Below are 21,824 nucleotides of genomic sequence, written 5' to 3'. Positions count from 1 at the left end.
TGAGAGAGGCAGAGACACAGGCAGAGGGAGAAGCAGGCTCCCTGCAAGAAGCCTGATGCGGGACTTGATCCCAGGACCCCGGGGATGACGACCTGAGCCAAAGGCAGACGCTCAACAACTGAGCTACCCAGGCACCCCAAATTTTTACAATCTTAAAAAAAAAAACAAAGAAATCAATTTCCAATGACAAGAAGAGCGATGGACAGGCAAGGATGCAGATCCAAAGGAGTATTTGAGGATGAGAGGCCATGGATTATAGTCTCAGGCTCTGCCTGAACATGCAGGGACCTGACACTGACAGCTGGGATGACCCATAGCCTCCTAGAACAGGAAGGAAAACTCCAACTCTCACTTTAGAACTGAGTGTTGAGTGTTCTCTGATCACACAACGAATGGGACACAGTTCAGGCTGCATCCAGGTCTGCACCACATCCTCTGTGATCATCACAGGGGCTTGGGAGCTGATGGGGACAATGCGCTCTTACCACTGCCCCACCTGCACAAACCCAGCAGCCTGTCCCCAGACCCGCTAAGTGCCCCTGGGGCAAGGCCAGGGCCACGCTGGCAGGACGGAGCCTACACCCTGTGTGTGAGATCACATCACTGTTCATTGCATCTAAATGAGCTCGACAGCATAGTTATTAGCTAATCCCCAAAACTGCTGTTTCACAAGCAATATTCAGGAGGGAATCACTGAAATAAAAACAAAATCAACCACCCAACAACTCACATATCATCTACCAGGAAACAAAGGCAGGGGAACTGCCCCACTGAGCTGTTCAGGGCTTATGAGCCCCCAAACTGATTGCAAGATTGCAAGCCTCAGCCGAGGCCTCACCCTGCCGGACCCCACCTTGACCCCACCTCGACCCCACCTCGACCCCACCTTGCTCATTCTTTCCCCAGGACATCTGTAGGGAGGGGCTGGCCTTATGCAAGGACACTGCCTCCTTCCCGGCTTTGGTTCCCACAGCAAGGCATGGGTACATGAGGGACAAGACCAGTGTGCACAGAGAGAGCTGGGCAATTGACCTGTAAAGGTTTCATCTTTTTCCACCTGAGTAAGTTTATGGAGGAACCCAGCTCTGTTAGGAGGGGATCTGAAAACCCAGTTTGTCCTTGGGGTCTGAAGTCTCCTGAGCACTCAGGACCACACGGCCTGACCTGGGAGATCCCAGGAGCCTCTAACTTAGACTGCAGAATTCTGTCTGGCGGGTGAAGCCACAGATGCGGAAGGTGGACAGTGACCTCTCTGCAGAGGAACCTCTTGAGTCCAAATCCCAGCAGTAGCTCCCGTGTTCAACACACTTCAGTGGCTCCTCTTTGCTTCACGATAAAGGTCTTGGGAGTCCTTCCCAGGCCTGGGCCCCTCTCGTCCCTCTACAGCCCTCTCGGCCTTTCCTCCTACGGGAAGCCTTCCTGGATCGCAGAGGGCCCTATGCGTCCCTGTCCTCCACCTGCTCTCCACCTGTTGTCCACAGAACAGTTATTTCATGTCACAGCCCAGGGCCTGTCCAGCACCCAGAGGATCCTCGGCAGTTGCCGGAGCGGGATATGGGGAGAAACTGGTACTAATGAGCCCTTCCCAGTGCCGGTGCCGGGCACGGAGCTAACGCAGGTACATCTTTCCTCTAACCGCCAGCGGATCATTAACCCCTTCCCGTGAAGGACTGAGGCTCCAGAGCTCACTTTGCTAAGTGCCCAGGAGGCAGGAACAGAGCGGCCAGCACTCCCTCCTGCCCAGGCTGCAGTGCACCAGCGAGCACGCAGGGTAGCCCTGGGGCTGGTGCAAGCGCGCAGGCCTGACCTGGGAGCTCCGCCCCGAAGCCCCGCCCCGAAGATGGCCCCACCCACCCCTCCGGAGCTCCGCCTTCCCCGGGTGCCCCGCCCACCCTCAGACGCCCCGCCCCGCCCCGTACGCCCCGCCCACCCTATTCTGGGTCCTGCTCCATCCGGACGCCCCGCCCACCGTGCCCAGGGGCCCGCCTCCCCGTGAGTGCCCCGCCCACCCTGCCGGAGCCCCGCCCGCACCCAGGTGCCGCACCCACCGTGCAACCCCAGCAGGACCCGGGAAGCAGCAGCGCTTCCACAGCAGCCTGCGCAGCCCCCGGGGTCCGTCTCCGCGGAAACGCGGTGCGAAGGGCGGCCCTGCGGGTCCAGGGGGCCTGGGTCACGGCCCGTGAGGACCTGGGAGAGCTGTTCTGCAGACAGGGGTCCCCTAGGCGTCTGGGACCACAGCGTCTCCGGCTTGCCCCAGAGCAGTCCCACCCCCGCAGCCGGCACAGGGGGTGTCCCTCTCCTCCCGGGGCCAGGCCCCCCCGCGCCGGAGCTCCTAGGGGAGCGGTGGATCACCTGGCTGCGGCGCGCTCCGGGGCACTGCTGCGAGCCCGACACGCACGTCTGTGCACGCGGCCACCTGGAGCGCGCGGACTGCACTCACCTGTCCGGCCCTCCGTTCCCCCAGCGATGAGGACCTCAAGCCAGGGGCACGCTCCGCTGTCCCTGCGCCAGCACAGCCCTGGCACTCAGAGGCAGAATCTGGGACCCACACGCTCAGCGGCCACCGGGGAAAGCCTCCCAAGCGTGTGCATGGTCTCCGCGGCGCGAGGCCGGGCTGTGCACCCGAGGCCAGACAGGAAGGTCCGTCTGAAGTGCTGGGCTCTGCAAACAGCAGGCTAACGTCTCCCTCAGATGATCTTTATACATCGAAGCTCCTCAGCTAGATTTGAGGCAAATGGCTGCATTCTAGGTCTCCCATTGATTCGTCCCCATTTCTAACCAGGCTTACCTAAATGTAAATTGCTGTGGGAGTTCTGGAACGGCTAAATCATTTATATTCAAGCAAGAGACTTTTATCTTAACCCCATCCTCCTCCACATATTTCTATGCAGATTGTGTACTGGGTAGTATAGGAATTGAGGGTATTAGTCCCAGTGATCACAGGGGCCTGAGTATGGTGTTTCATTTTTCAGAGGAAGGAATTCATGCTCAATCTCATTGGTGACATTCATTCACTTAAAACTGACTTTTGCATTTTCTTTTAAATAATTAAATAAGTGCTTCCTTTTCTTGGATGGAGGTTATATATTTACATAACAATGCTGTCATTTCTCAAGAGTTTTTGACGTGTTTTAGGTCATGACCAAAGCATACCTCGAACACCCAGAATTCTGAAGGCAAGATGAGCAGGCATGCTAAATGCAGCATATGGTCTCCTACGCCCCGCAAGTTTCTTAAATTCACAGTGAGTGTCCTTTCAACATGAGCAGGCTAAAATCTCTTTTCTGAAACAAAAACAGACATGACGCCTTATTTTATCAGAGGAAACACGTGGTGAGCAAAGCCTTACTGTGAATAGGCATCTCCTGCCAGATCAGAGTTGTACAAAACTCACTTTGCTCTAATGAGAACAGAGCCGGCTGGAGCTTAAAATTCTATTCCCGGAGTTTCCAAAGTTTGTTAAAATATTTGGCTAAACGGTTGATTACACCTAACTGAAAATCACAATATTTTCAGATACAACATGTGGAAGGAACTAAACTACTTGCCGCTCATTTGTGTGCTTCTCCAGCAGACAGTGCAGCATGGCATCTCAGGGATTCCACAGGGCTGGACAGTGCACTTTGCAAAATTATACATCAACTTGGACACAATTTCTTGTCAATCTTGCTGAATAGTGATCGGCTAAAATATTTTATAGTAAAACATTATGAATAGAATGCAACATTTGTAGAAGTTTTTATGATAAAACAGGACATTTCAAAGAAAGTTTTTCTGTACTGCCAGCATCATTTCTCCAACTGCCTGAGGACATGTGTTCTCTTTCCTGTTCCTTGAAATTGTTTCGGGGAAGTTGGAGATGCTCTAACCTAATGTGTGGATCTCAGTCAGAGCTCACTAAATGACCTTGAGGAGAGGCAGATAACATGACCCTCTCCATCTTGGTCCTAATCATCTAGTTCCTCCACCCTATCTGGTCCCACCTGGGTATGTACTTCTATCTCCTATGTTTGTTCCCAATGAAAGGAGCTCATCTAAAGCTCACTCTACCTTTTAAGGGATTCCTCTTCTGCACGGCTGCACTCGAGGCCAGAAAGAATAGTGCCAGACTGTCACAAATTCCTTTTCTTTACTTTTTAAAAAACGTGCCTAGGGATCCCTGGGTGGCGCAGCGGTTTGGCGCCTGCCTTTGGCCCAGGGCGTGATCCTGGAGACCCGGGATCGAATCCCACGTTGGGCTCCCGGCATGGAGCCTGCTTCTCCCTCTGCCTGTGTCTCTGCCTCTCTCTCTCTCTCTCTGTGACTATCATAAATAAATAAAAATTAAAAAAAAAACGTGCCTATAAATACCTAATTATTGTGGGTGAGGCTCACGGTTTCAGATCATGCTGCTTATCTGTCAGTGGGGGGCCCTTTCCTGACAGCACTGATTCTCACACTTCCACACATCAACATCGTCACCCTGACCCAGACCTGCCTATATCACCCCACTCTCTCTTCTGTGAGCATCCAGCTGCTTCTCTGTTTCCTGTAGAGACAAGAGGTGAGCGTCTGAACTGTTTTCTGCTCTAATCTCATATGCTGTTGTTGCATTTCCCGAGTTGGCTGGAGGCAAATGTAGCTCATGATACCATTTCACATCATTTTTAAGCCCTGTGTCTTATGTAATCTTTTTCACTTATTTCACCTCCTTCTCCAGCTTTTGCACAAAGCTTCATAAAATCTCTAAAAGAAACTTTCTATAATCTACAAAGATGAAGGATTGGGGTGGGCACCAACCCCCAAGCAGTCAAAAATCCAGGCCTAACTTTGGATGCCCCCAAAACTTAAGTATTAATAGCCTACTGCTAACCAGAAGCCTTATCAGTAACCTAAAGGGTTGAGTAACATGTATTTTGAATGTCATATGTATTGTATATGGTATCCTTACAATAAAGTCAGCTAGAGAAAAGAAAATGTGATTAAGAATCATAAGGAAGAGAAAATACATTTATAGTCCTGTATTCATCACAACAATCTGCACGTATGTGGACTCATGGTTCAAACTGTGTTGTTCAAGGGTCAACTGTGCTGTTAAAAACCCAAGAGCCACAAGAGCCAAACAGAGGCCAAAGAGAGAGAAGGAAGTCTCCTCGGCATGCTCTGTGGGGTCTGATGGCCAGGGAGAGTAGACCGGGGTGAACAGACCCATCATTGAACAGATGTATATCCCTCACCCACCTGGACGTCATTGACAAGGCAGGTGCAGCCAGCCCAGAGCAAAATACAGAGTGTGTGGGACTATTGACCAGACTCTGAGCTTCCTGGCCAAGGGCACAGGTTCAGAGAAGATGAGCAAACACACCATCTAGGCCAGTAAGTAAAATGGAGACTTTAAAATGTCCTTTATAATGCTGAGAAGTTTGAAAGAGCAATCTCTTCTCTTTGTAAATGTCCCCCAATCGTGTCCACTGAGAGGAACATCTGCTATTCCTTGGCTTTCCGGCCTCCAGGCACTGCCTCCTGAACCTGTGGGAATCCGCCAGAATGGCCTCCACCAAAGAGGCAGGATGCGGGTGCCCACCTTCCCCCATCCTGTGCATCTGCAGTGCAGGCATGTGACTCAGGTCTCCTCACAGACTGCCTACTTATGTGTCCTGGTCCTAGACCGACGCTTGTGGTGCAAGTGGTGGTGTGTGCTCAGCGGACCCCCTCAGTGGCGTGATTTTGGCCATAATTTCCAGCTTATGCGCAGCCTGTCAGATTCTCTGGCTCCTGTAGAGTCTGTGATCCACTCAATACTTTTTTTTTTTTTTTTTAATAATCTGTTTTCTGTTTAAAATAGCTAGTTTGTTGTATTGTTTCTATCAGGAAACTTGACTCAGAGAAACCAAGGACAGGAGCAGTGACAGGCGACAGCCAGTCAGGAAAGCACCAGAATCTGGGATTCATCACTGGGACGCTGGTGACAGCTGTGAAAATGCATCCAGAGTTCAAGGCTGAATTTGAGTGCCCGAGTGCCCAAGGGCAGAGCTGCTTACAAAAAAGCATCTCAAGCACACATCAGAGGCCATGCTGCGGAGAAACACATGGTGAACACTCCAGAAGCCTCGGGGAACCCAATGATGGGAGGGCAGCAACTGCTGGAACTTCTAAGGAGATGTGTGTCCTGCAGTGGCCAGCCACGGTAGATGAAGCCAACTCAACGTTGGATCTCACTGAATTAGCTGAATTCATAGGGTGCCTGGTTCCACTGAATTTGGGAAAGCATGCTGCCCAGGAGCTGAAGTAGATCCCCGAGGTGTTCTGCGCGACCTTTCCTGGAGGATGTGACCCTGTTCCCAACACAGACCCACCTGGCCTCGCTTACAGGCAGACCCCACAGCCACACAGCCAGCTTGCCAGATGGAACTAGGTCTTCATGGGTGCTGCAAGTCTTCACAGGCACCCTCCGCATGGAACCAGAACCCAGCCGCCCTGAGCCCTGAGTCCTGAGTCAGAGTCATGCTGCCAGGAGATGATCTTGCTAGGTGGGATGCCTCGGTGGGATTCTGACAGTGCTCGATTGAGTAGGACAGATTAAACTTAGAGATGAGATGAAAACGATCAATGTGGGTGACTGGAGATCCTGCAGATCCAGCAGCTGGGGGTGATTTTTTGGCAAGCACTGGCCCACCAAGGCACATCCTGCCTGAACTGACCGGCCTGACCATGCAGATGGGGACGGGGTTGTGTCTCTGCAGCTGAGAAATTCCTCTCATGGACATAGGTCAATGAGTGAGGACCTGGCTGGCCTTCTTTCAGCTCAGGTGATGTGGAAGGCTACTCCCAGGCTTCTGATTCTGCCACCGATGGGGCCCACTGCATGGGAGGGCTGCTGGAGCACCGAAGTTAGGAGATTGCCCTGTGGTCAAAGATGGGACCTAGGGGCCTGTGTGCTAACCCAGCATCCTTGGTTATCCATGCACATGTTGGAGCAGCAGTGAACATGAGAGATGTCTTTGACCTGTGTGGTCACCCCGGCCACCCTGCGGACACTTGGTCTGGGCGGGCACCCCGGCCACCCTGCGGACACTTGGTCTGCATGGTTGCTGCAGCCAGCGTGTGGACAAGGACCCACCTCCACTGTCTACCCTGGGTTCCTGTGCTCTCTGGTGGGGAGATGCCTCAGGCTCCTTCAAACAATGGGAAGGAAAGAATCCTGAGATAAGAATGTTGGAGGTTTTAATGCAACTGCTCAGGGCTCTCTGAGCTCCGTCCCTTGAAGAACCGTTGAGACGTTGGTAACAAGCCTTGAGAAGTACTGGCAAGGAGAACACCAGCATCTTTGAATGCTGCCTTCCTGGCTGTAGGAAATACCCCAATTGAAATAAACACCCTGATGTCTATGTAGAGGAAAAACACGGCCCCAGGGGCAGTGGCGGGGTGGGGGCCCAAGATCCTCAGGTGGCAGACCCCGGAAAGTCAGGACAGTCTGACCTGCAGGAGCCACGGTGGCTGATCATGAGGATTCCCTGTGACCAAACTATAGGAATGTGGGTCCTGCCTGATCCGTGTAATAATAACAAACAACACAACACACCCAGGGAGAGCCTGGTGGCTCAGTGGTTGGGTGTCTGCCTGCAGCTCACGGTGTGATCCCACGTCCAAGATCAAGTTCCGCATCACACTCCCCCAGGGAGCCTGCTTCTCCCTCTGCCTGTGTCTCTGCCTCTCTCTGTGTGTCTCTCATGAATAAATAAATAAAATCTCAAAAAAAAAAAAGTCTGAAATGTTTAAAGTTTTAATCAAGTTTCAAAATGTTTTCAAGTAAATTTTTAATCTGGCACCCCCTCCTATTTTGTTGCATGTCTGAAACAATTTAGTTTATGACACATTGATGTAGTTAGGCCAAATATGGATTTTAAAATATTGTATATTTTATGCCCACCCTCTTTATCACCTCTGGTTAATATCTTGGATTATAATGTGTACACACAGACTTAAGTTTCACATCTGGATTATATGCTACAAAGTCTTTGCTAGTTGGTTTTTGGGAATCAGAATGAATTTACCCACCAAAAGCAGTATGATGAATAGTTCTCAATCCCTAAGTTAGACATAAAACCTATTTGATTTTTTGCACAGCTGTTGTATAATCACGAGTTCTGTGTTGAAGACTGCAAACTTCAGACTACAAATTATGCTGGACTATGGAGAGTTATGCCAAAAAGGGGAGGTTCCTCAAGCAACCAGACCCCTTCTCTTCATCAATCCCTCTCAGGGACAGAGGCTTCGTGGCTGACCATGGGCAGTGGCAGAGAACAGGCACCTCCTGTTGGGCACGAAAACCAGGAGCTGACTTGGTGAGGGGACCCCAAACTCTCAGGTGGACCAGCTTGACTTTAACTGGCTTGGGCTCTTTAAAATAGAAAGGCTCTCACAGGGGCAGGATGGCCAGGGGAGCTGGGAGTCAAAGCAGTGTAGTGGGAATGGAGACTCCCCTACAGCGATCCTCTCCCAGTTTACTTCCCCGGGAAACTTCCTGACCCTCCATATCTTGGCCAGCACCCCACCTGTGGTCCTCCTTGGTGCACATGATGGCACAGGATGGCACACTGAGCTGCCATAGCCAGTGCTCCCCAGTCCTGGATGCACACTGGGGCTGATGCCTAGCCTCTACCCCTGCCCAATTAAAGCAAAATCTCTGGGAACAACCCACAAATCAAGGGGCTCTAAAAGCTCCCTGAGGTTAAGAAAACAATCCCATTTATAGTTGCACCAAAAAGTATGAACTATCCAGAAATAAACTTAACCAAGGATGTGAGAGAACTGTTCTCTGAAAACTATTAGACATGATGCAAGATACTGAAGAAGATACAAACAAATGTAAAGATACACCATGTTCATGGATTGGAAGCATTAATACTGCTAGAAATGTCTATGTCACCCAAGGCCATCTACAGATTCAAGGCAATCCCTATCAAAATGCCAACATAATTTTTCACAGAACTAGAACAAATAATTCTAAAATTTGTATTGAACCACAAAAGACCCCCAATAGCCAAAGCAATCTTGAGAAAGAAGAATACGGCTGGAGATATCACATTCCCATTTTTCAAGGTGTACTACAAAGGTATAGTAATCAAGACAGTGTGCTACTGGCATCAAACCAGACACAGATGAATGGAACAGAAGAGAAAGCCTGGAAATGGAGCCTCAATTCTATGATCAACTAATATTTGACAAAGCAGGAAAAAATGTCCACTGGAAAAAGAACAGTCTCTTCAATAAATGGTGCTGAGAAAACTGGACAGCCACATGCAGAAGAATGAAAATAAATTCACACCAGACACAAAAAGTAAATTCAAAATGGATTAAAGACCCAACTGGGAGACCTGAAACCATAAAAATCCCACAAGAAAACACAGGCAGTAATCTCTTCGACATTGGGTATAGCAACATTTTTCTAGACATATGACCTCAGGAAAGGGAAACAACAGCTAAAAATAAACTATTGGGACTACACCAAAATAAAGAGTTTCTCCACAGCAAAGGAAACAATCGACAATACGAAAAGGCAACCTACAGAATGGGAGAAGATATTTGCAAATGACGTATCTGATAAGGGGTTAGTATCCAAAATATATAAAGAATTTCTACTATTAAATATCAAAAAAACAAATAATCCAATTAAAAACGGGCAGAGGATCTGAAAAGACATTTTTCCAAAGAAGACATCCAGATGGCCAATAGACATATGAAGATGCTCACCATAACTCATCATCAGGGAAATGTAAATCAAAACCACAAGGAGATACCACCTCACACCTGTCAGAATGGCTAAAATAAAAAGGATAAGAGAAAACAGGTATTGGAGAGGATGCAGAGAAGGGGGAACCGTTGTGCACTGTTGGTGGGAATTCAAACTGGTGCAGCCATTATGGAAAACAGTGAGGGGATGGCTCAAAAAATAAAAAATAGAGCTACCCTATGATCTAATAATCCTACTGGTGGGTATTTACCCAAAGAAAACAAAAACACTAATTTGAAAAAATATGTGCACCCCAATGTTTATAGAAGCAATGTCCACAATAGCCAAACTATGGGAGCACAAGTATCCATGGACAGATAAATGGATAAGGAAGATATGGTCTGTATGTACAATGGATTATGACTCAGCCATAAAAAGAATGAGATCTTGCCGTGTGCAACGACATGGATGGAACAAGAGTGTATTATGCTAAGAGAAATAAGTCAGAGAAAGACAAATATCGTATGATCTCACCCATTCCACTATTGCATATGTGGAATCTAAAAAACAAAAGAAACAAACAAAGAAACAAACCAAAAAACCCAGACTCTTAAATATATACAACTATGGTTTCCCACAGGGAAGGTGGATTCACAGAAGGAGTGACTAAATAAAGGGGATTAAGAGGTACAAACTTCTAGTTATAAAACAGGTGAGTCTCAGAGATGAAAACTAGGGCACAGGGAAGAGTCAATAATATGATAATAACGTTGTATGGTGACAGATGGTGACTATGCACATCATGGCGAGCACTGAGTAATTCACGGGATTGTTGAATCAATATTTGTGCACCTGAGACTATTATAACAGTGTATCTTAATTACATTTCAATTAAAAAGAAACAGAAATATACAGTAAAAATTTTTTTTAAAGCTCCCCAAGGGATTCTAATGTTCAGCCAGGATTTAATACTTCCCTGGGATGCCTGGATGGCTCATTTGGTGAAGCATCTGCCTTCAGATCAGGTTGTGATCTCGGGGTCCTGAGATTGAGCCCCACGTTGGGCTCTCTGCTCAGTGGAGAGCCTGCTTCTCCCTCTGCCCCTCCCCCTGCTCGTGTGTACACTCTCACTCACTCCATCTCAACTAAATAAAATCTTTTAAAAATTATAAATAAATTAAAATTATTTTCCTAAACAGAGAGCTCTTTGGAAGCAGGGCACACGTTCCCTCATCACAGGTGTTAATGAGCCAATACACCTGTCCAAATCCTGCCTGGTACACACTGGGCTGTCGGCGGTCCTAGAGGTGGGTCGTGACCCCCCAGTGGCCAGTGCAGCTCCTGACCCAGGTGCCCAGCAAATGCACATAAATCAAGTCATGGGGATGCCTGGGTGGCTTAGCGGTTGAGCGTCTGCCTTTGGCTCAGGGCGTGATCCCGGAGTCCCGAGATCAAGTCCCACATGGGGCTCCCTGCATGGAGCCTGCTTCTCCCTCTGCCTGTGTCTCTGCCTCTGTCTCTCATGAATAAATAAATAAAATCTTAAAAAAAAAAAAAAAAAAAAGAATCAAGCTAAGCTTGCTGGTGACCAGGAGTGAGAGCTGGGCGCCTGTGCTGTGGGCCTGAGTGACGATGGGAGAAATGGTGTGGGTGGGCTCTGCCTTCCGGACCTGCATCTTGCTGCAGGACATGTCCATCCCTCAAAGAGTTTTTCAGAGTAATTCTGGTTGTGAATTTTACCAGTGTGTTTATAGGATACACCCGCTGGGAGTCAAGAGTCTGAGGCTGTGCCCAGGCTCTGCCGTGTACTAGCTGCACGGCCCTGAGTGAGTCCCCGAGGCCCGTCCTCTCGAGATTTGTGCGTGAAACCCGTCTGGTCTCCTTCTGCCTTGCCCCTGGCCGCCTGCCCACCCCACCTGTGCCCACGAAGCCTCCCCGCCCCAGGGCCCAGCCCACAGCCCGGCAGCCCTGAGGCTGAGTCTGTGTTCCTGGAACCCGCGGTAGTGGTCACCTTAGCCCAAGGGATGAGCCCTCCACTGTGCTGAGGGGAAGGGGGCAAGACTAGCGCTGTCTCCTGGCGCCAGGGGCGGGCTCGGGGCTGTCTGCTGTCTCTTGCAGGCCGGCCTTTGTCCTGGTGGAGGAGCTTCTCAGCCCGGCAGCCCAGCGGGTGCTTCCTCTGCTCGTTCTGGCTACTGAGACAGGCCAGGTCGCTTAACTGTGGATGAAGCCACAGGATGGCCAGCCTCCTCCGGTTATGGACACCGCGGGAAGTGAGGCTCTGGGGAGGACGTCGGATTTGTTTGAACCACATGCAGACATGTGCTTATGGGACCTGCATTTGGAAACAGTGAAGTGACAAACCTTCTCATGCACGTTGTGCGTTTGGGAGAGTTGTTAGCTTTGGTTCCTTTGGGTGGTTCTGCTCTGACCCTAACAGAATTGTGGACAGTCTTGTCACCTGTGGAGCTTCCTGGGTGTCATGTTAGTTTGATGTGTTCACACTGTCGTGTCGCCCCTCAGAACGACACAGGACTGAAGGGCCACAGGCGTGGTCTTGGAGCTACACTGAGCCCATGCTTTCAGTCAGGGTCACGTCCCCCAAAGGTCCCCCTGCTCCTCTAGCTGGGGGCCCAGCTGCCCATCTGTCTGCAGCCCCCTGCGGTCTCTGTACTCCTCACCTCACCTCGGGCCCAGAGGCCTTGCTTCCCTGGGCCCCCACCCCGGCCACGGCGGACCGCACTGCCTTCTTCGGGGCTGACAGGGACTTGTCAGCGCCTGGAGCATGTGGCGGACACGCCACCCCCCACCTCTGCTCTACGTCCTGCTTGTCTCCTGAGACGCCCCCTGCCTCCCCCGCAGTGGGGGTCTCACACTCTCGCAGCTCCCAGACTTCAGGAGTCAGCGGGGACCTCACTCCTGGGGTCGGAGACCTTCGGGCTGGCCTCTCCGGTGAGCCCCTGGCTGAGACACAGAAGGGGCCAGACTCCCGTCCCTCTTGGGACCCCGCACCCAGGCCTGTGCCCAGCGGCTGTTGTCCTCGCCACTCGGAGGCTGGGGCCGCGTCCCCCACCTCCAGGGGGCTTGCTCAGCCTCGAGTTCCTGCACCCTCTGACCTCTCTGACCCAGCGTGCTCTCCCCCTGCCCGGTGGCCAGGCTGGTCCCAATCCATCCACCTGCATCTGCAGGAGTGGAGGGTGAGAAGTGCTGTGCACCGGCCACCATGTCCGGCCAAACTGCAACACCCCTGTGCCTACATCTCCTCTCCTTCCTATGCTGGTGCCAGAGCTTCCACCTAGTCCCAGCCCTCGATGCCCAGGGTCACTGCCCTGGCACTGCTGCTGGTCATCCTTCTGCAGAGGACGCTCTCCAGGCAGTCGCACCAGCTCTCTTCAGCTCTCCACCGTCTCGCTCTCCTGTCTCTCAAGCGACTTGGGTAAGGTGCAGACCACTTGTTATGTGAGGGTATTATCTGAGTGTGTTCGTGGAACCACTGTACACAAGCTTTTTAAGAAAGATGGATGAACGACCTATCTGGGCACCACCGAGGGTGTGGCTGACTGGGACTGTATGGGCCAGAGAGCAAAGTCCCACCTGCAGTGGGGCTCAGGCCCAAGAGGTAAAGGTGGTCTGAGCTCAGGATGATCGGCCTTGGACACAAACATCACCGGGTGTGTGCGTCTCTCAGTGTCCAGTCCCCTCCTACCTACAGCATGTTATCTGGACCTAGGTTCGAATGAGACTCATAGGCACAAACGGCAATGACATCCACATCTTAAAGGATGTGGTGTGACCAAATAGTATGCAGAAACGTTCTGACAAACTATGGTGTCATGACATACTGGAAGCGGTGCACCTGCAGGACAGGGAGCACAGGGACTCGGCACGTCCACTTCTGACTGCCAGGCACCCTGCACAGACCTCCAGCCTGAAGGATTCTAAATGAACCAACAGTATGGCTCTAAATAAGAATACTCTGTGAACGATCGTGGTTATGGAAAAACCAAAACAAAAAGAAACAAACAAAAAAAAACCCCTCTGCTTTTAAGGAGTATCAGTTTACCAGTTACTCTTAGAATGTTTCATTTTGGTCCTTTGATCCAGCATTGGAAGTTGTGAGGATTACAGTATTTTCATTTCACTCTTGAAGGAAAAGTTGGTCCACATGTCTCACAGTTAAGTGATGGCAGTGGTGCAGAAACTGGATTAATTTGCTTTTGAAATCTGCCACAGGTAGCAGAACACAATGAAACTGTTGGCCATGTTTAGGCCTTGAGATTTCTGCTTTCACGACTTTGGACGGCTGATAGAGATTTGGCCAATAGTTCAAATTAGTGTTAAATTTCCCCAACAATATTCCAGCTTTGGCCTGGGCCTGCCACCCTGTTCCAGATCAATGGGGTGTCTTTCTCAGGAGGTTCCGGGAGCGTTATCACATGCACGCCCATAGCATCAGCACTTTCCTGATTCACAAGTACACAGGCCCAGGCCTTCTCCCGTAAATCCTGTTGCTGAACTCCACAGAAATTCCTTGGGCCTAGCATGAAGAAAGGGCTCTGCTGCTATTCATGGTTCAGATGATAAAAGACAACCGAATCAAGGCCACCTTCCCCTCCACACAGTACCACTGCAATTTTAAGGCTTGAGACTTCTCAGAATTCAGATAAAGCCCCAGAGCAGGTGGCCCCGTCAGAACCCGCAGGGTACCCTGGCAGCAGCTCCGAGCTATCCAGGAAGTAGGATTTTGTATCTTTCCTAACGTCTAAAGTCTGGGTCTGGGTGCGTAGCTACCCTAGTGGTCCGAGTCCTACGCACACAGGATAGTCCGACCTCATCTGGAGCTTGCTGACGTACAGCCAGCGAGGCCACATGGACCCCTGGCTGCAGGGACGCTACTCTGGTCACCAGGACAGGTGTTTACCTATGCCCCGCTGTGAGGCTCATTGATGGGAAATGCACTTGTGTAGGTGGTCCTGAGACACAGCAAGGGCCTCCTCATATCTTGCCACTTAACCCACAGCTTTGAAAAAACACTTGCTTCAGTGGGCCGGATCATCGTGTCCACCTTGTGCAAATGCACCACAACCCAAGATGTGGGCAGTAACTGCGCATGGCCTTCAGAGGACAGTGGTGTGTGCTCTCTAGCATCCCATGAGCAATGGCACACCCCGCGGGCAATGCCCACCTCACACTGCTCTACATGGATGCTGTGAGGGTCATGGGACTCCTCCTCCCAGAACACCTGTAGGATAGACGCGGTGAGGTGCATCTTCTAAGAGGTTAGCGCTCTGGCCCACCGCGCCCACTAAGGCCATCCTCCTGCTTCAGATCCTATTTCCTGCTTCTTCAAGAAGCTACTTTTACTAAGAATCAAGTCCACTCACTCACTTTGCGTATTAACTAATATCAATTTCACAAAGTCACAATAACTAGTATTTAAGTTTCCCCCTTTTTGGAAAAACCATCCTAGGCACCAGATTAGCTGGTGAGGGATCTTGCAACCTAGGCTCTTTGCTCCTCTTATCTCCAAACATTAAGTAGCAGAGACCGGTTTTATCCTTTTCCCACTTTTTGGTTTTCTTGTTGCTGTTTTAAACTTCTGCAGGTCCTAGCAGCTCGGATGTCAGGTCTCCTAGTTCAGAAGTTTGTTTTCTGTTAAAATACGGCAGATTTTAGAATTCAGAACATCTTCTCAGTATTGTGCACTTTTGCTCACGCCTTGATTCTGCACCTGCTTCCCTCAGTATGAAGTCTGCCAGCTGACAGCTGGGTTTATCCTTAAGAAGTTAACAATTTCACGTGGAGTTTTCTATATCCAGAAACATGGCAAAAACATCCCGCGTGTGAATGGAAAACTACAATAGCAGATGTCACAGAACCGTATGCTAATTCAGTAGATTCTTCATCAAAAAAGCCAGTTTATCAAGTTTCTCTGATAATTGAGAAACAGTAACTCAATGCCAACAGTTTCAAGTGGGAACAGGAGGACCTGGCGGGTCCCGCCAGAGATGCGGCCCATTTCCACGGCAACTGTATGCAGAGCCCCAGGAGGCACCCAGAAGCACAGCCAGATTTAACAGAATTGACTATAAATCTAATATAGTTTGTAGTTGCCAGGCCCAGGGGCAGCTGGTTGCTCGCATAGAAGGGAAGAAAACATGATGGGGTGCAGGGTGGGGGGCACTCTTCTACAAACCCAGTAGATAAGACCATGGCAGGGGCATGACACAGACTTCTGAGGTCTACTGGCCACTCCCCAAACTACTATGTGGGTTTACTATTTTTTCTCGGTCTCCGGTGAACCATTTCTCTGTTTATCCCAGCTCAGCAATTCATTTATTCATTCACTGTGCTGTTTTATTTTAGTTTTGATCTTTCAAAAAAAAAAAAAAAAGTGAGTGTATCAGGTTCTAAGTAATTTGACCAACACTTCCTCAACATTCAGGATGCACAGCCTTCTCTCTGGAGGGATGCACCCCACTTTCAGATTAATAGAATTCTTGTGAGTATTCTGCTGAATATCACTAACTGAACTGGTTATTTCAAGGTGATACAGTTCTGACCCATGGGAGCAGGATGAGGGTGGCCTCCCACCACGGGACATCAGGCCATCCATACGAGGTACAATCACTGCATCCTGGACAAGAGAAATGATCGATTTCAAGTGCCACAAAATTAGTGTTCTTCTACTGCAAAGAAATTACATGTAACAAAATATTAAGTTTTCAGATTTCCCTCAATAAAATTGATGTGTCAATGATTATACATGCAAGCACAGAAAAAAAACCACTGTCAAAGACAAGTCTTCTATTCAAAGTTCAGGACCTACCACCACCTAAATTTGTGAATGCTTTTATTTGTAAAACAATAACTATTTCACTAATGTGTTATATTTTGGAGATCATGAGAAAGTATTTTGGAGAAATAAAGCCAAAGGCTATTTTGAAAGACTGTGAAGCCCCGGTCAGTTTCTTCTGTGCTGTTATCTGTCATGAGGTCATTTCAGAATGAAGGAGGCACATTTCTGCTGACACTTGGTCGTTGATGGGGACAGTCTACCTGAAGAACACAAAGTATCACATTCAAAGAATTCCATCCAGCTTCCAGATGCCAAGCTAATCATGTGTGAACTGGTGTACCAGTTACTAGTACAGTCACCTTTCATTTCTGTGTCCTTTAATTGTTCTATTAGAAGACCATTAAGAAGCCAAAAATGTTTTACGTATATTAATTGTTAAAAACAACATAGAGGAGCTTAAAGAAAGAATATATTTGAGCCACATAAACACACAAACAGGGATTACAAAAGAAAAAGTAATGTAACAGTTTATGTAAGTACCTAACATACCAGCATGCTTACAGCTAAAACAAGACATAAAAAGGTAATACGGGTACTGTGTATATAGTTCTGACAAATGTGCATTAAAGAGTTCTCTAATATAAAAACATTTAAATTGTGGAGAATACTTTTCATGATACAGAAAACAACTGTTAAAATAGGCACACCCACAATCCTTATAAAAATATGCTTGCCAAAGATAAAGCTCATCCAAGCCCCAGTTCTCAGATGTGCAAAAGCCACGAAGCTGTTAACCCTGGGTACTGTCTCCCCCTCTGTGTCATGAGTTTCAACACTGACTGGTATGAATTATGAATTACAGTTAATTTTAGTTATTCTTCAGTGTTTCTGCCAAGCTCCCTATAGGATGCATCTACTTAATATGAATACTTAAAACAACATTACTTGTATATAAAAGTCACTTCCTTAATGTCCTTTTTTCCTTTCCTAGAAAAGGCACTATATTTAGAAAATACTTATTACCACAAGTAGTGCTGTGGAAAAACTGAAACTCCAAATCAGCGTGCTCTATCAATAAGTACATCTAAGAAGCCCTAACTAAGAGAACACAAAATGTAAAAAGCTGATAAATTTAAAGATTATAAAATTGGTTTATTGTAAAAGCAATTCAAGAATACCCAGTTAAAATCTTATCCCAACACTACCCAGTACAACCCAGAAGGCATTAAACACTTTGACATCAGAACAAGGACACAGAACAAGAGAGACCAAATCAAGGCTGTGATTCAGATTCAGAAAGAGGAAGGACTTTCAGGCGCCCTTCAGTCAGCGCCAGGGGCCACAGCGGACGCAGGTGTAACTCAAGTGACTGAACTTTTAGGAACAACTGCCTTTTGTGACAACAGAAGAAAAAGACACGTATCAGGTTCTCTATCAAGGTCCCCCTAGTCTCTCGCGATCCCTCCCACGTCCCCACCCTTGCCCTGATCTAAAGCTACTGCTGACGTGTAAGATGTGATCTTATTTGTGGCTTATTGGCACACGTAAGCACTCCTTCCAAGTAGCTTTGACTTTCAGCATGTGAGAAAAGAACAACATGCTGTCTCATTCATACCCTCACTTATGCATTCTAGGTAGAATTTCATTATTGCTTATAAAAAAAAAATCTGCACAGTGGCCATTTCCCCTCAGACTTAATTTCAAGATAATCTTTCTGCTGTTTTCTTAATAAAAAGCTTTAGTCAATGATTACGAATGATTGACCTATGAATTCATTATATAGAACAGTGATTGCATTTTTTGAGCACTCAAAGTACTTAATATAAAACTTCTCACTCCCAACTTTCACACTCCTCTAACTGAAGGGTCAAAATACTTAGATTTAATCTATCTTCCGAAGCAAGATGAGACTTTCCATAGCAGTGTTAGCTAGGAAAAATGATTCTTCGGTTATAAACCCTTGAAAATAAGGACTTATTCTAGAATATTGAAAGACCCTTAATCACAGAGGTGCTAGCTGGTGCCACTATAATTCACAACCAACTATTACCGTCATAGCTTATACTGAAGAGTTGATTCATGCTCATTTTGTTCCTTTAAAAAATACTCTTTGGAAACCATTATTATTACTCCTGTAGACACATACTCTAGTTATATCTCTTCCTGTAAAAATAAAAGTATAATCATGATTATCTCTATTTCTTTGCTAAACTCAACTACTGATATACATTAATTAATCTGATCACTTTACCAGCTAACTTATACCCTCGGCAGTATTCTATATATACTTCCAGGGTCAATTCTCGGCATACAGAAGTAGGAGCAAGTCTCCATGTATGTTATGAACCTACTTAGTGATTTCCCAACAAGGTTCAAAATTAGTCCATGGGAGTGTCAAGGGAAAATAAAGCTGTATCTTGTTTGCTTCTTTCAAATTCATCAGACAATATTGTGTGCCCAGAGTGCATATAGTACTCCTCCAGACACTATGCTTTCTAGAATAACTACCTCTAATGTCTGCAGACTGTCTCAATCAGATTTACACTACCGTGAGATATAAACTACTAGTCACATATTCTAAATACATACATTCAAAACTACCATTTTAAAATAAATTGGAAAGTATGGAAACCTTAAAAAAAGATACATTCTGCTATCACACTATTATAAACCTTATAAGTGTGTGTGTGGGTATATATATAGAGAGAGCAGATAATCAAGATTTAAATAAGATGGTAAAAAATTAGGAAATGTAGATTTTACCAAAGGAACTACAATAACTGCACCAAGCAACAACTATAAACAGATTGGCTACTATGGTAATTTGTCTCGGTTCTGGGGGAAAAACAAAAACAAAAAAAAGCACAACCCAACCAATCAAAACAAAATAAAACGAACAAAAAAAACCAAACCCACAATAAAACCCACCAAAACCTATACTACAGTATGTGGCAATAATTAATATATTTCTATGGAAACTGTCTCATGCCTCAGAAGCTCCTAAAATAAAATCAAGGTCACTCTGTGACTAATGCTAGCAGTGTGAGGGAAAGCAGAACAGTCTTCAGCCTTGGTTTCAGCTAGCTCATCACATCAGCATTAAGGACTCAACATCCATACAACATTTTTGGCTTGGCAGACCAGTAAGTCATGTTTCTCCACTGGCCAAAGGCAGCTGAAGAAACAATTGCCTGAACAAACTAAACGCTGTGACATGAAGCATTTGACTTCCAAGTCTGAGGATTTAGTTAAAATGATCGGTCAACACCTAACTGGGCAAAAGGAATGGCATCCATCATCCAAACAGGCTCACTTCCCCCAGCCCCCAAAACGAACAGTAGTTATAATAGCAAAAGAAACAAAAAAAAGTTTTTTTTTTTTTTTTTTTTTTTTTGATTCTTTAGAGCCAACTATGAAAGAGGTCAGCAACATATTAACAGCAGCAATGGACACGAAGAGCAAAATAGTGGATGAAAGAATCTTGCTGGACGTCTGTTCATCTTTTTCGGTGTCAGCCAGAAGACTACGACTGGCTTACTTGGAAATTTCGAGCATACACGTCTCATCTCCTTAGATCCTTCACAGATTTGGAATTCGGTCTACCTGAGGGCTCTATAACCATGTGAGAAAGCTTTCTTTATCCAGCTTGGTGGCAGCCAGCACGGACTCCATGTCGTTAAGGATGTCAGAGCTCAGAGCTTCCTGCAGACTTGGCATCAACTCCTCTCCTTCTATGTTCATCCCATCTCCCTCCAGCGTTCCGAGGTCCACATTTGTCCCAGGAATGGCTTCTAGGTAGTCTGGGAAACGGTTCTGCTGGGAGGGCAGGGTGCTTTGGTTGATAGTATCACCTAGTTGGGATGGAGAAAAGCAGACATCAGAGCTCCATTAGGTGAGCATCCAGAAATGAATGGAGACCGACCTCCTGCGCCAACTCCCACAGTTTACTTTAGGTTAAACAGCTCGCAGAAAACAAAATACCAAGTTTACTTCTGTTTTAACATGTGCACAGATGCTGAAGCAACAGCTCAATGTTTTATTACTAAGTGCTCAGCACCAAAAGGCCTCACAAGAAAAAATAAAAATCCCTCAAAAACTTATGGACAGCAAGGGAGAGAGAACAAGAATGCCACACAAGAGTGTCACTGCAGACTCTCCAGGTCAAACTATATGGTAGATAAAATATAGAAATGATGCTCACAGATGCCTCTTTCTTTACCTGGCACACGGGGGAACTGTAAAAGAAGGAAAAAGGACTAGATGAAAACTGCCTTCTGCTCTGGGAAAGTCACACTCCTAATGGCAAACCAGTTTCCTGAGTCCTTGTATATACAGAATCTCTCTAGCTTTCCTTCTAGAGGTGCCTGGTTTATCTGGCCTGGAAGCCTTTCTTGAACATGACGTTAACATTCCTTAGAGCTTCCAGGAACATGGACACTGCCCACTGAGAGCTCCAGGGTTCTGGAGAATGGAGACGTTGGGGAGAGGACAAGGAAAAAAGCATGATGGGCAAGAGACAGTCTCAGAGGCACCGGAATATGGTGATCTCAGATTCAGGGAAATGAAGAGGAGGGGTGGTGAGCACTGGAGGACACACCAAGGCCACAAGCAGGATGAGTACAGGCAGAAAAGATGCGCCAAACACTCTGAGGAGCTGTCGGCCAAAGAGGTGGCCAGCGGGAGAGTCACTCTGGCCCTGCGGGTTCAGACCCGAGCACAGGGCGGTCAGGGGTCACCTGGTGAGCCACGGGAGGAGATAGCCCCCACCCTGCCCTGCTCAGCTCTTGCTACAACCAGGCAGCCTTCTCCGCCTGCTTTCCTGAGACCTTAAGCCCTTGGGGGAGATGGAGGCAGACACTGAATCCATATGGATCTCCGTGAGGGCCATCCGCTGCCCTGCCATATGGCTTAGTATGGGAAGTGCTAAAATAAGTTCTGCCATCAGTTCTGTTCAGAGAGCCATGCCGTCTATGTGGGAAAACAGAACACATATCAGTTACAAATGGCCATGAAGAAACAAAGCAGGCTCAAAGGGAGTGGAAGTTTGCAGGGTTGTGACTGGTTTTCTTCTCAATAACCTTTGCTCATAGACCTGTGACCACCCCCACCCCCAACCTGGAGAAACAATGGTGGTCACTGAGGCCGACCGCCAAGACACGTGGAGGACACCTACCTGTGTCCATCTCGTCAACACTGTTCAGGAAGTCATCTGGGGTTCGAGGGACGCTGTAGCTGCTCATGCTCAGCCCACTGTCTGTGCTTTCATCCCGGGAGTGGTAGGTGCCACTACAAAACAGGAGAATTCAAGACCTACAC

At 47.7% G+C, this 21,824-nt stretch overlaps 1 protein-coding gene across 13 annotated transcripts in view; it reads right to left on the bottom strand.

Annotated features, from left to right (window-relative positions):
- Positions 1-16,955: 16,955 nt before the first annotated feature.
- The window catches only part of YAP1 (Yes1 associated transcriptional regulator), a 104,687-nt gene continuing 99,818 nt past the window's right edge, over positions 16,956-21,824 (bottom strand). For all 13 annotated transcript variants that reach the window (XM_072821730.1, XM_072821734.1, XM_072821732.1 and 10 more), the window contains 2 exons: positions 21,682-21,794; positions 16,956-20,359 (listed from right to left, as the gene is read on the bottom strand). In XM_072821730.1, coding sequence (XP_072677831.1) covers positions 20,121-20,359; positions 21,682-21,794 — 352 coding nt within the window. In that variant the 3' untranslated portion in view covers positions 16,956-20,120. The remainder of the gene's footprint in view (positions 20,360-21,681; positions 21,795-21,824) is intronic.

The sequence above is a fragment of the Canis lupus genome, chromosome 3, assembly GCF_048164855.1.
Source record: "Canis lupus baileyi chromosome 3, mCanLup2.hap1, whole genome shotgun sequence".
In the NCBI taxonomy this organism is placed as follows: Eukaryota; Metazoa; Chordata; class Mammalia; order Carnivora; family Canidae; genus Canis; species Canis lupus.
This window is presented reverse-complemented; position numbering and strand designations above follow the sequence as displayed.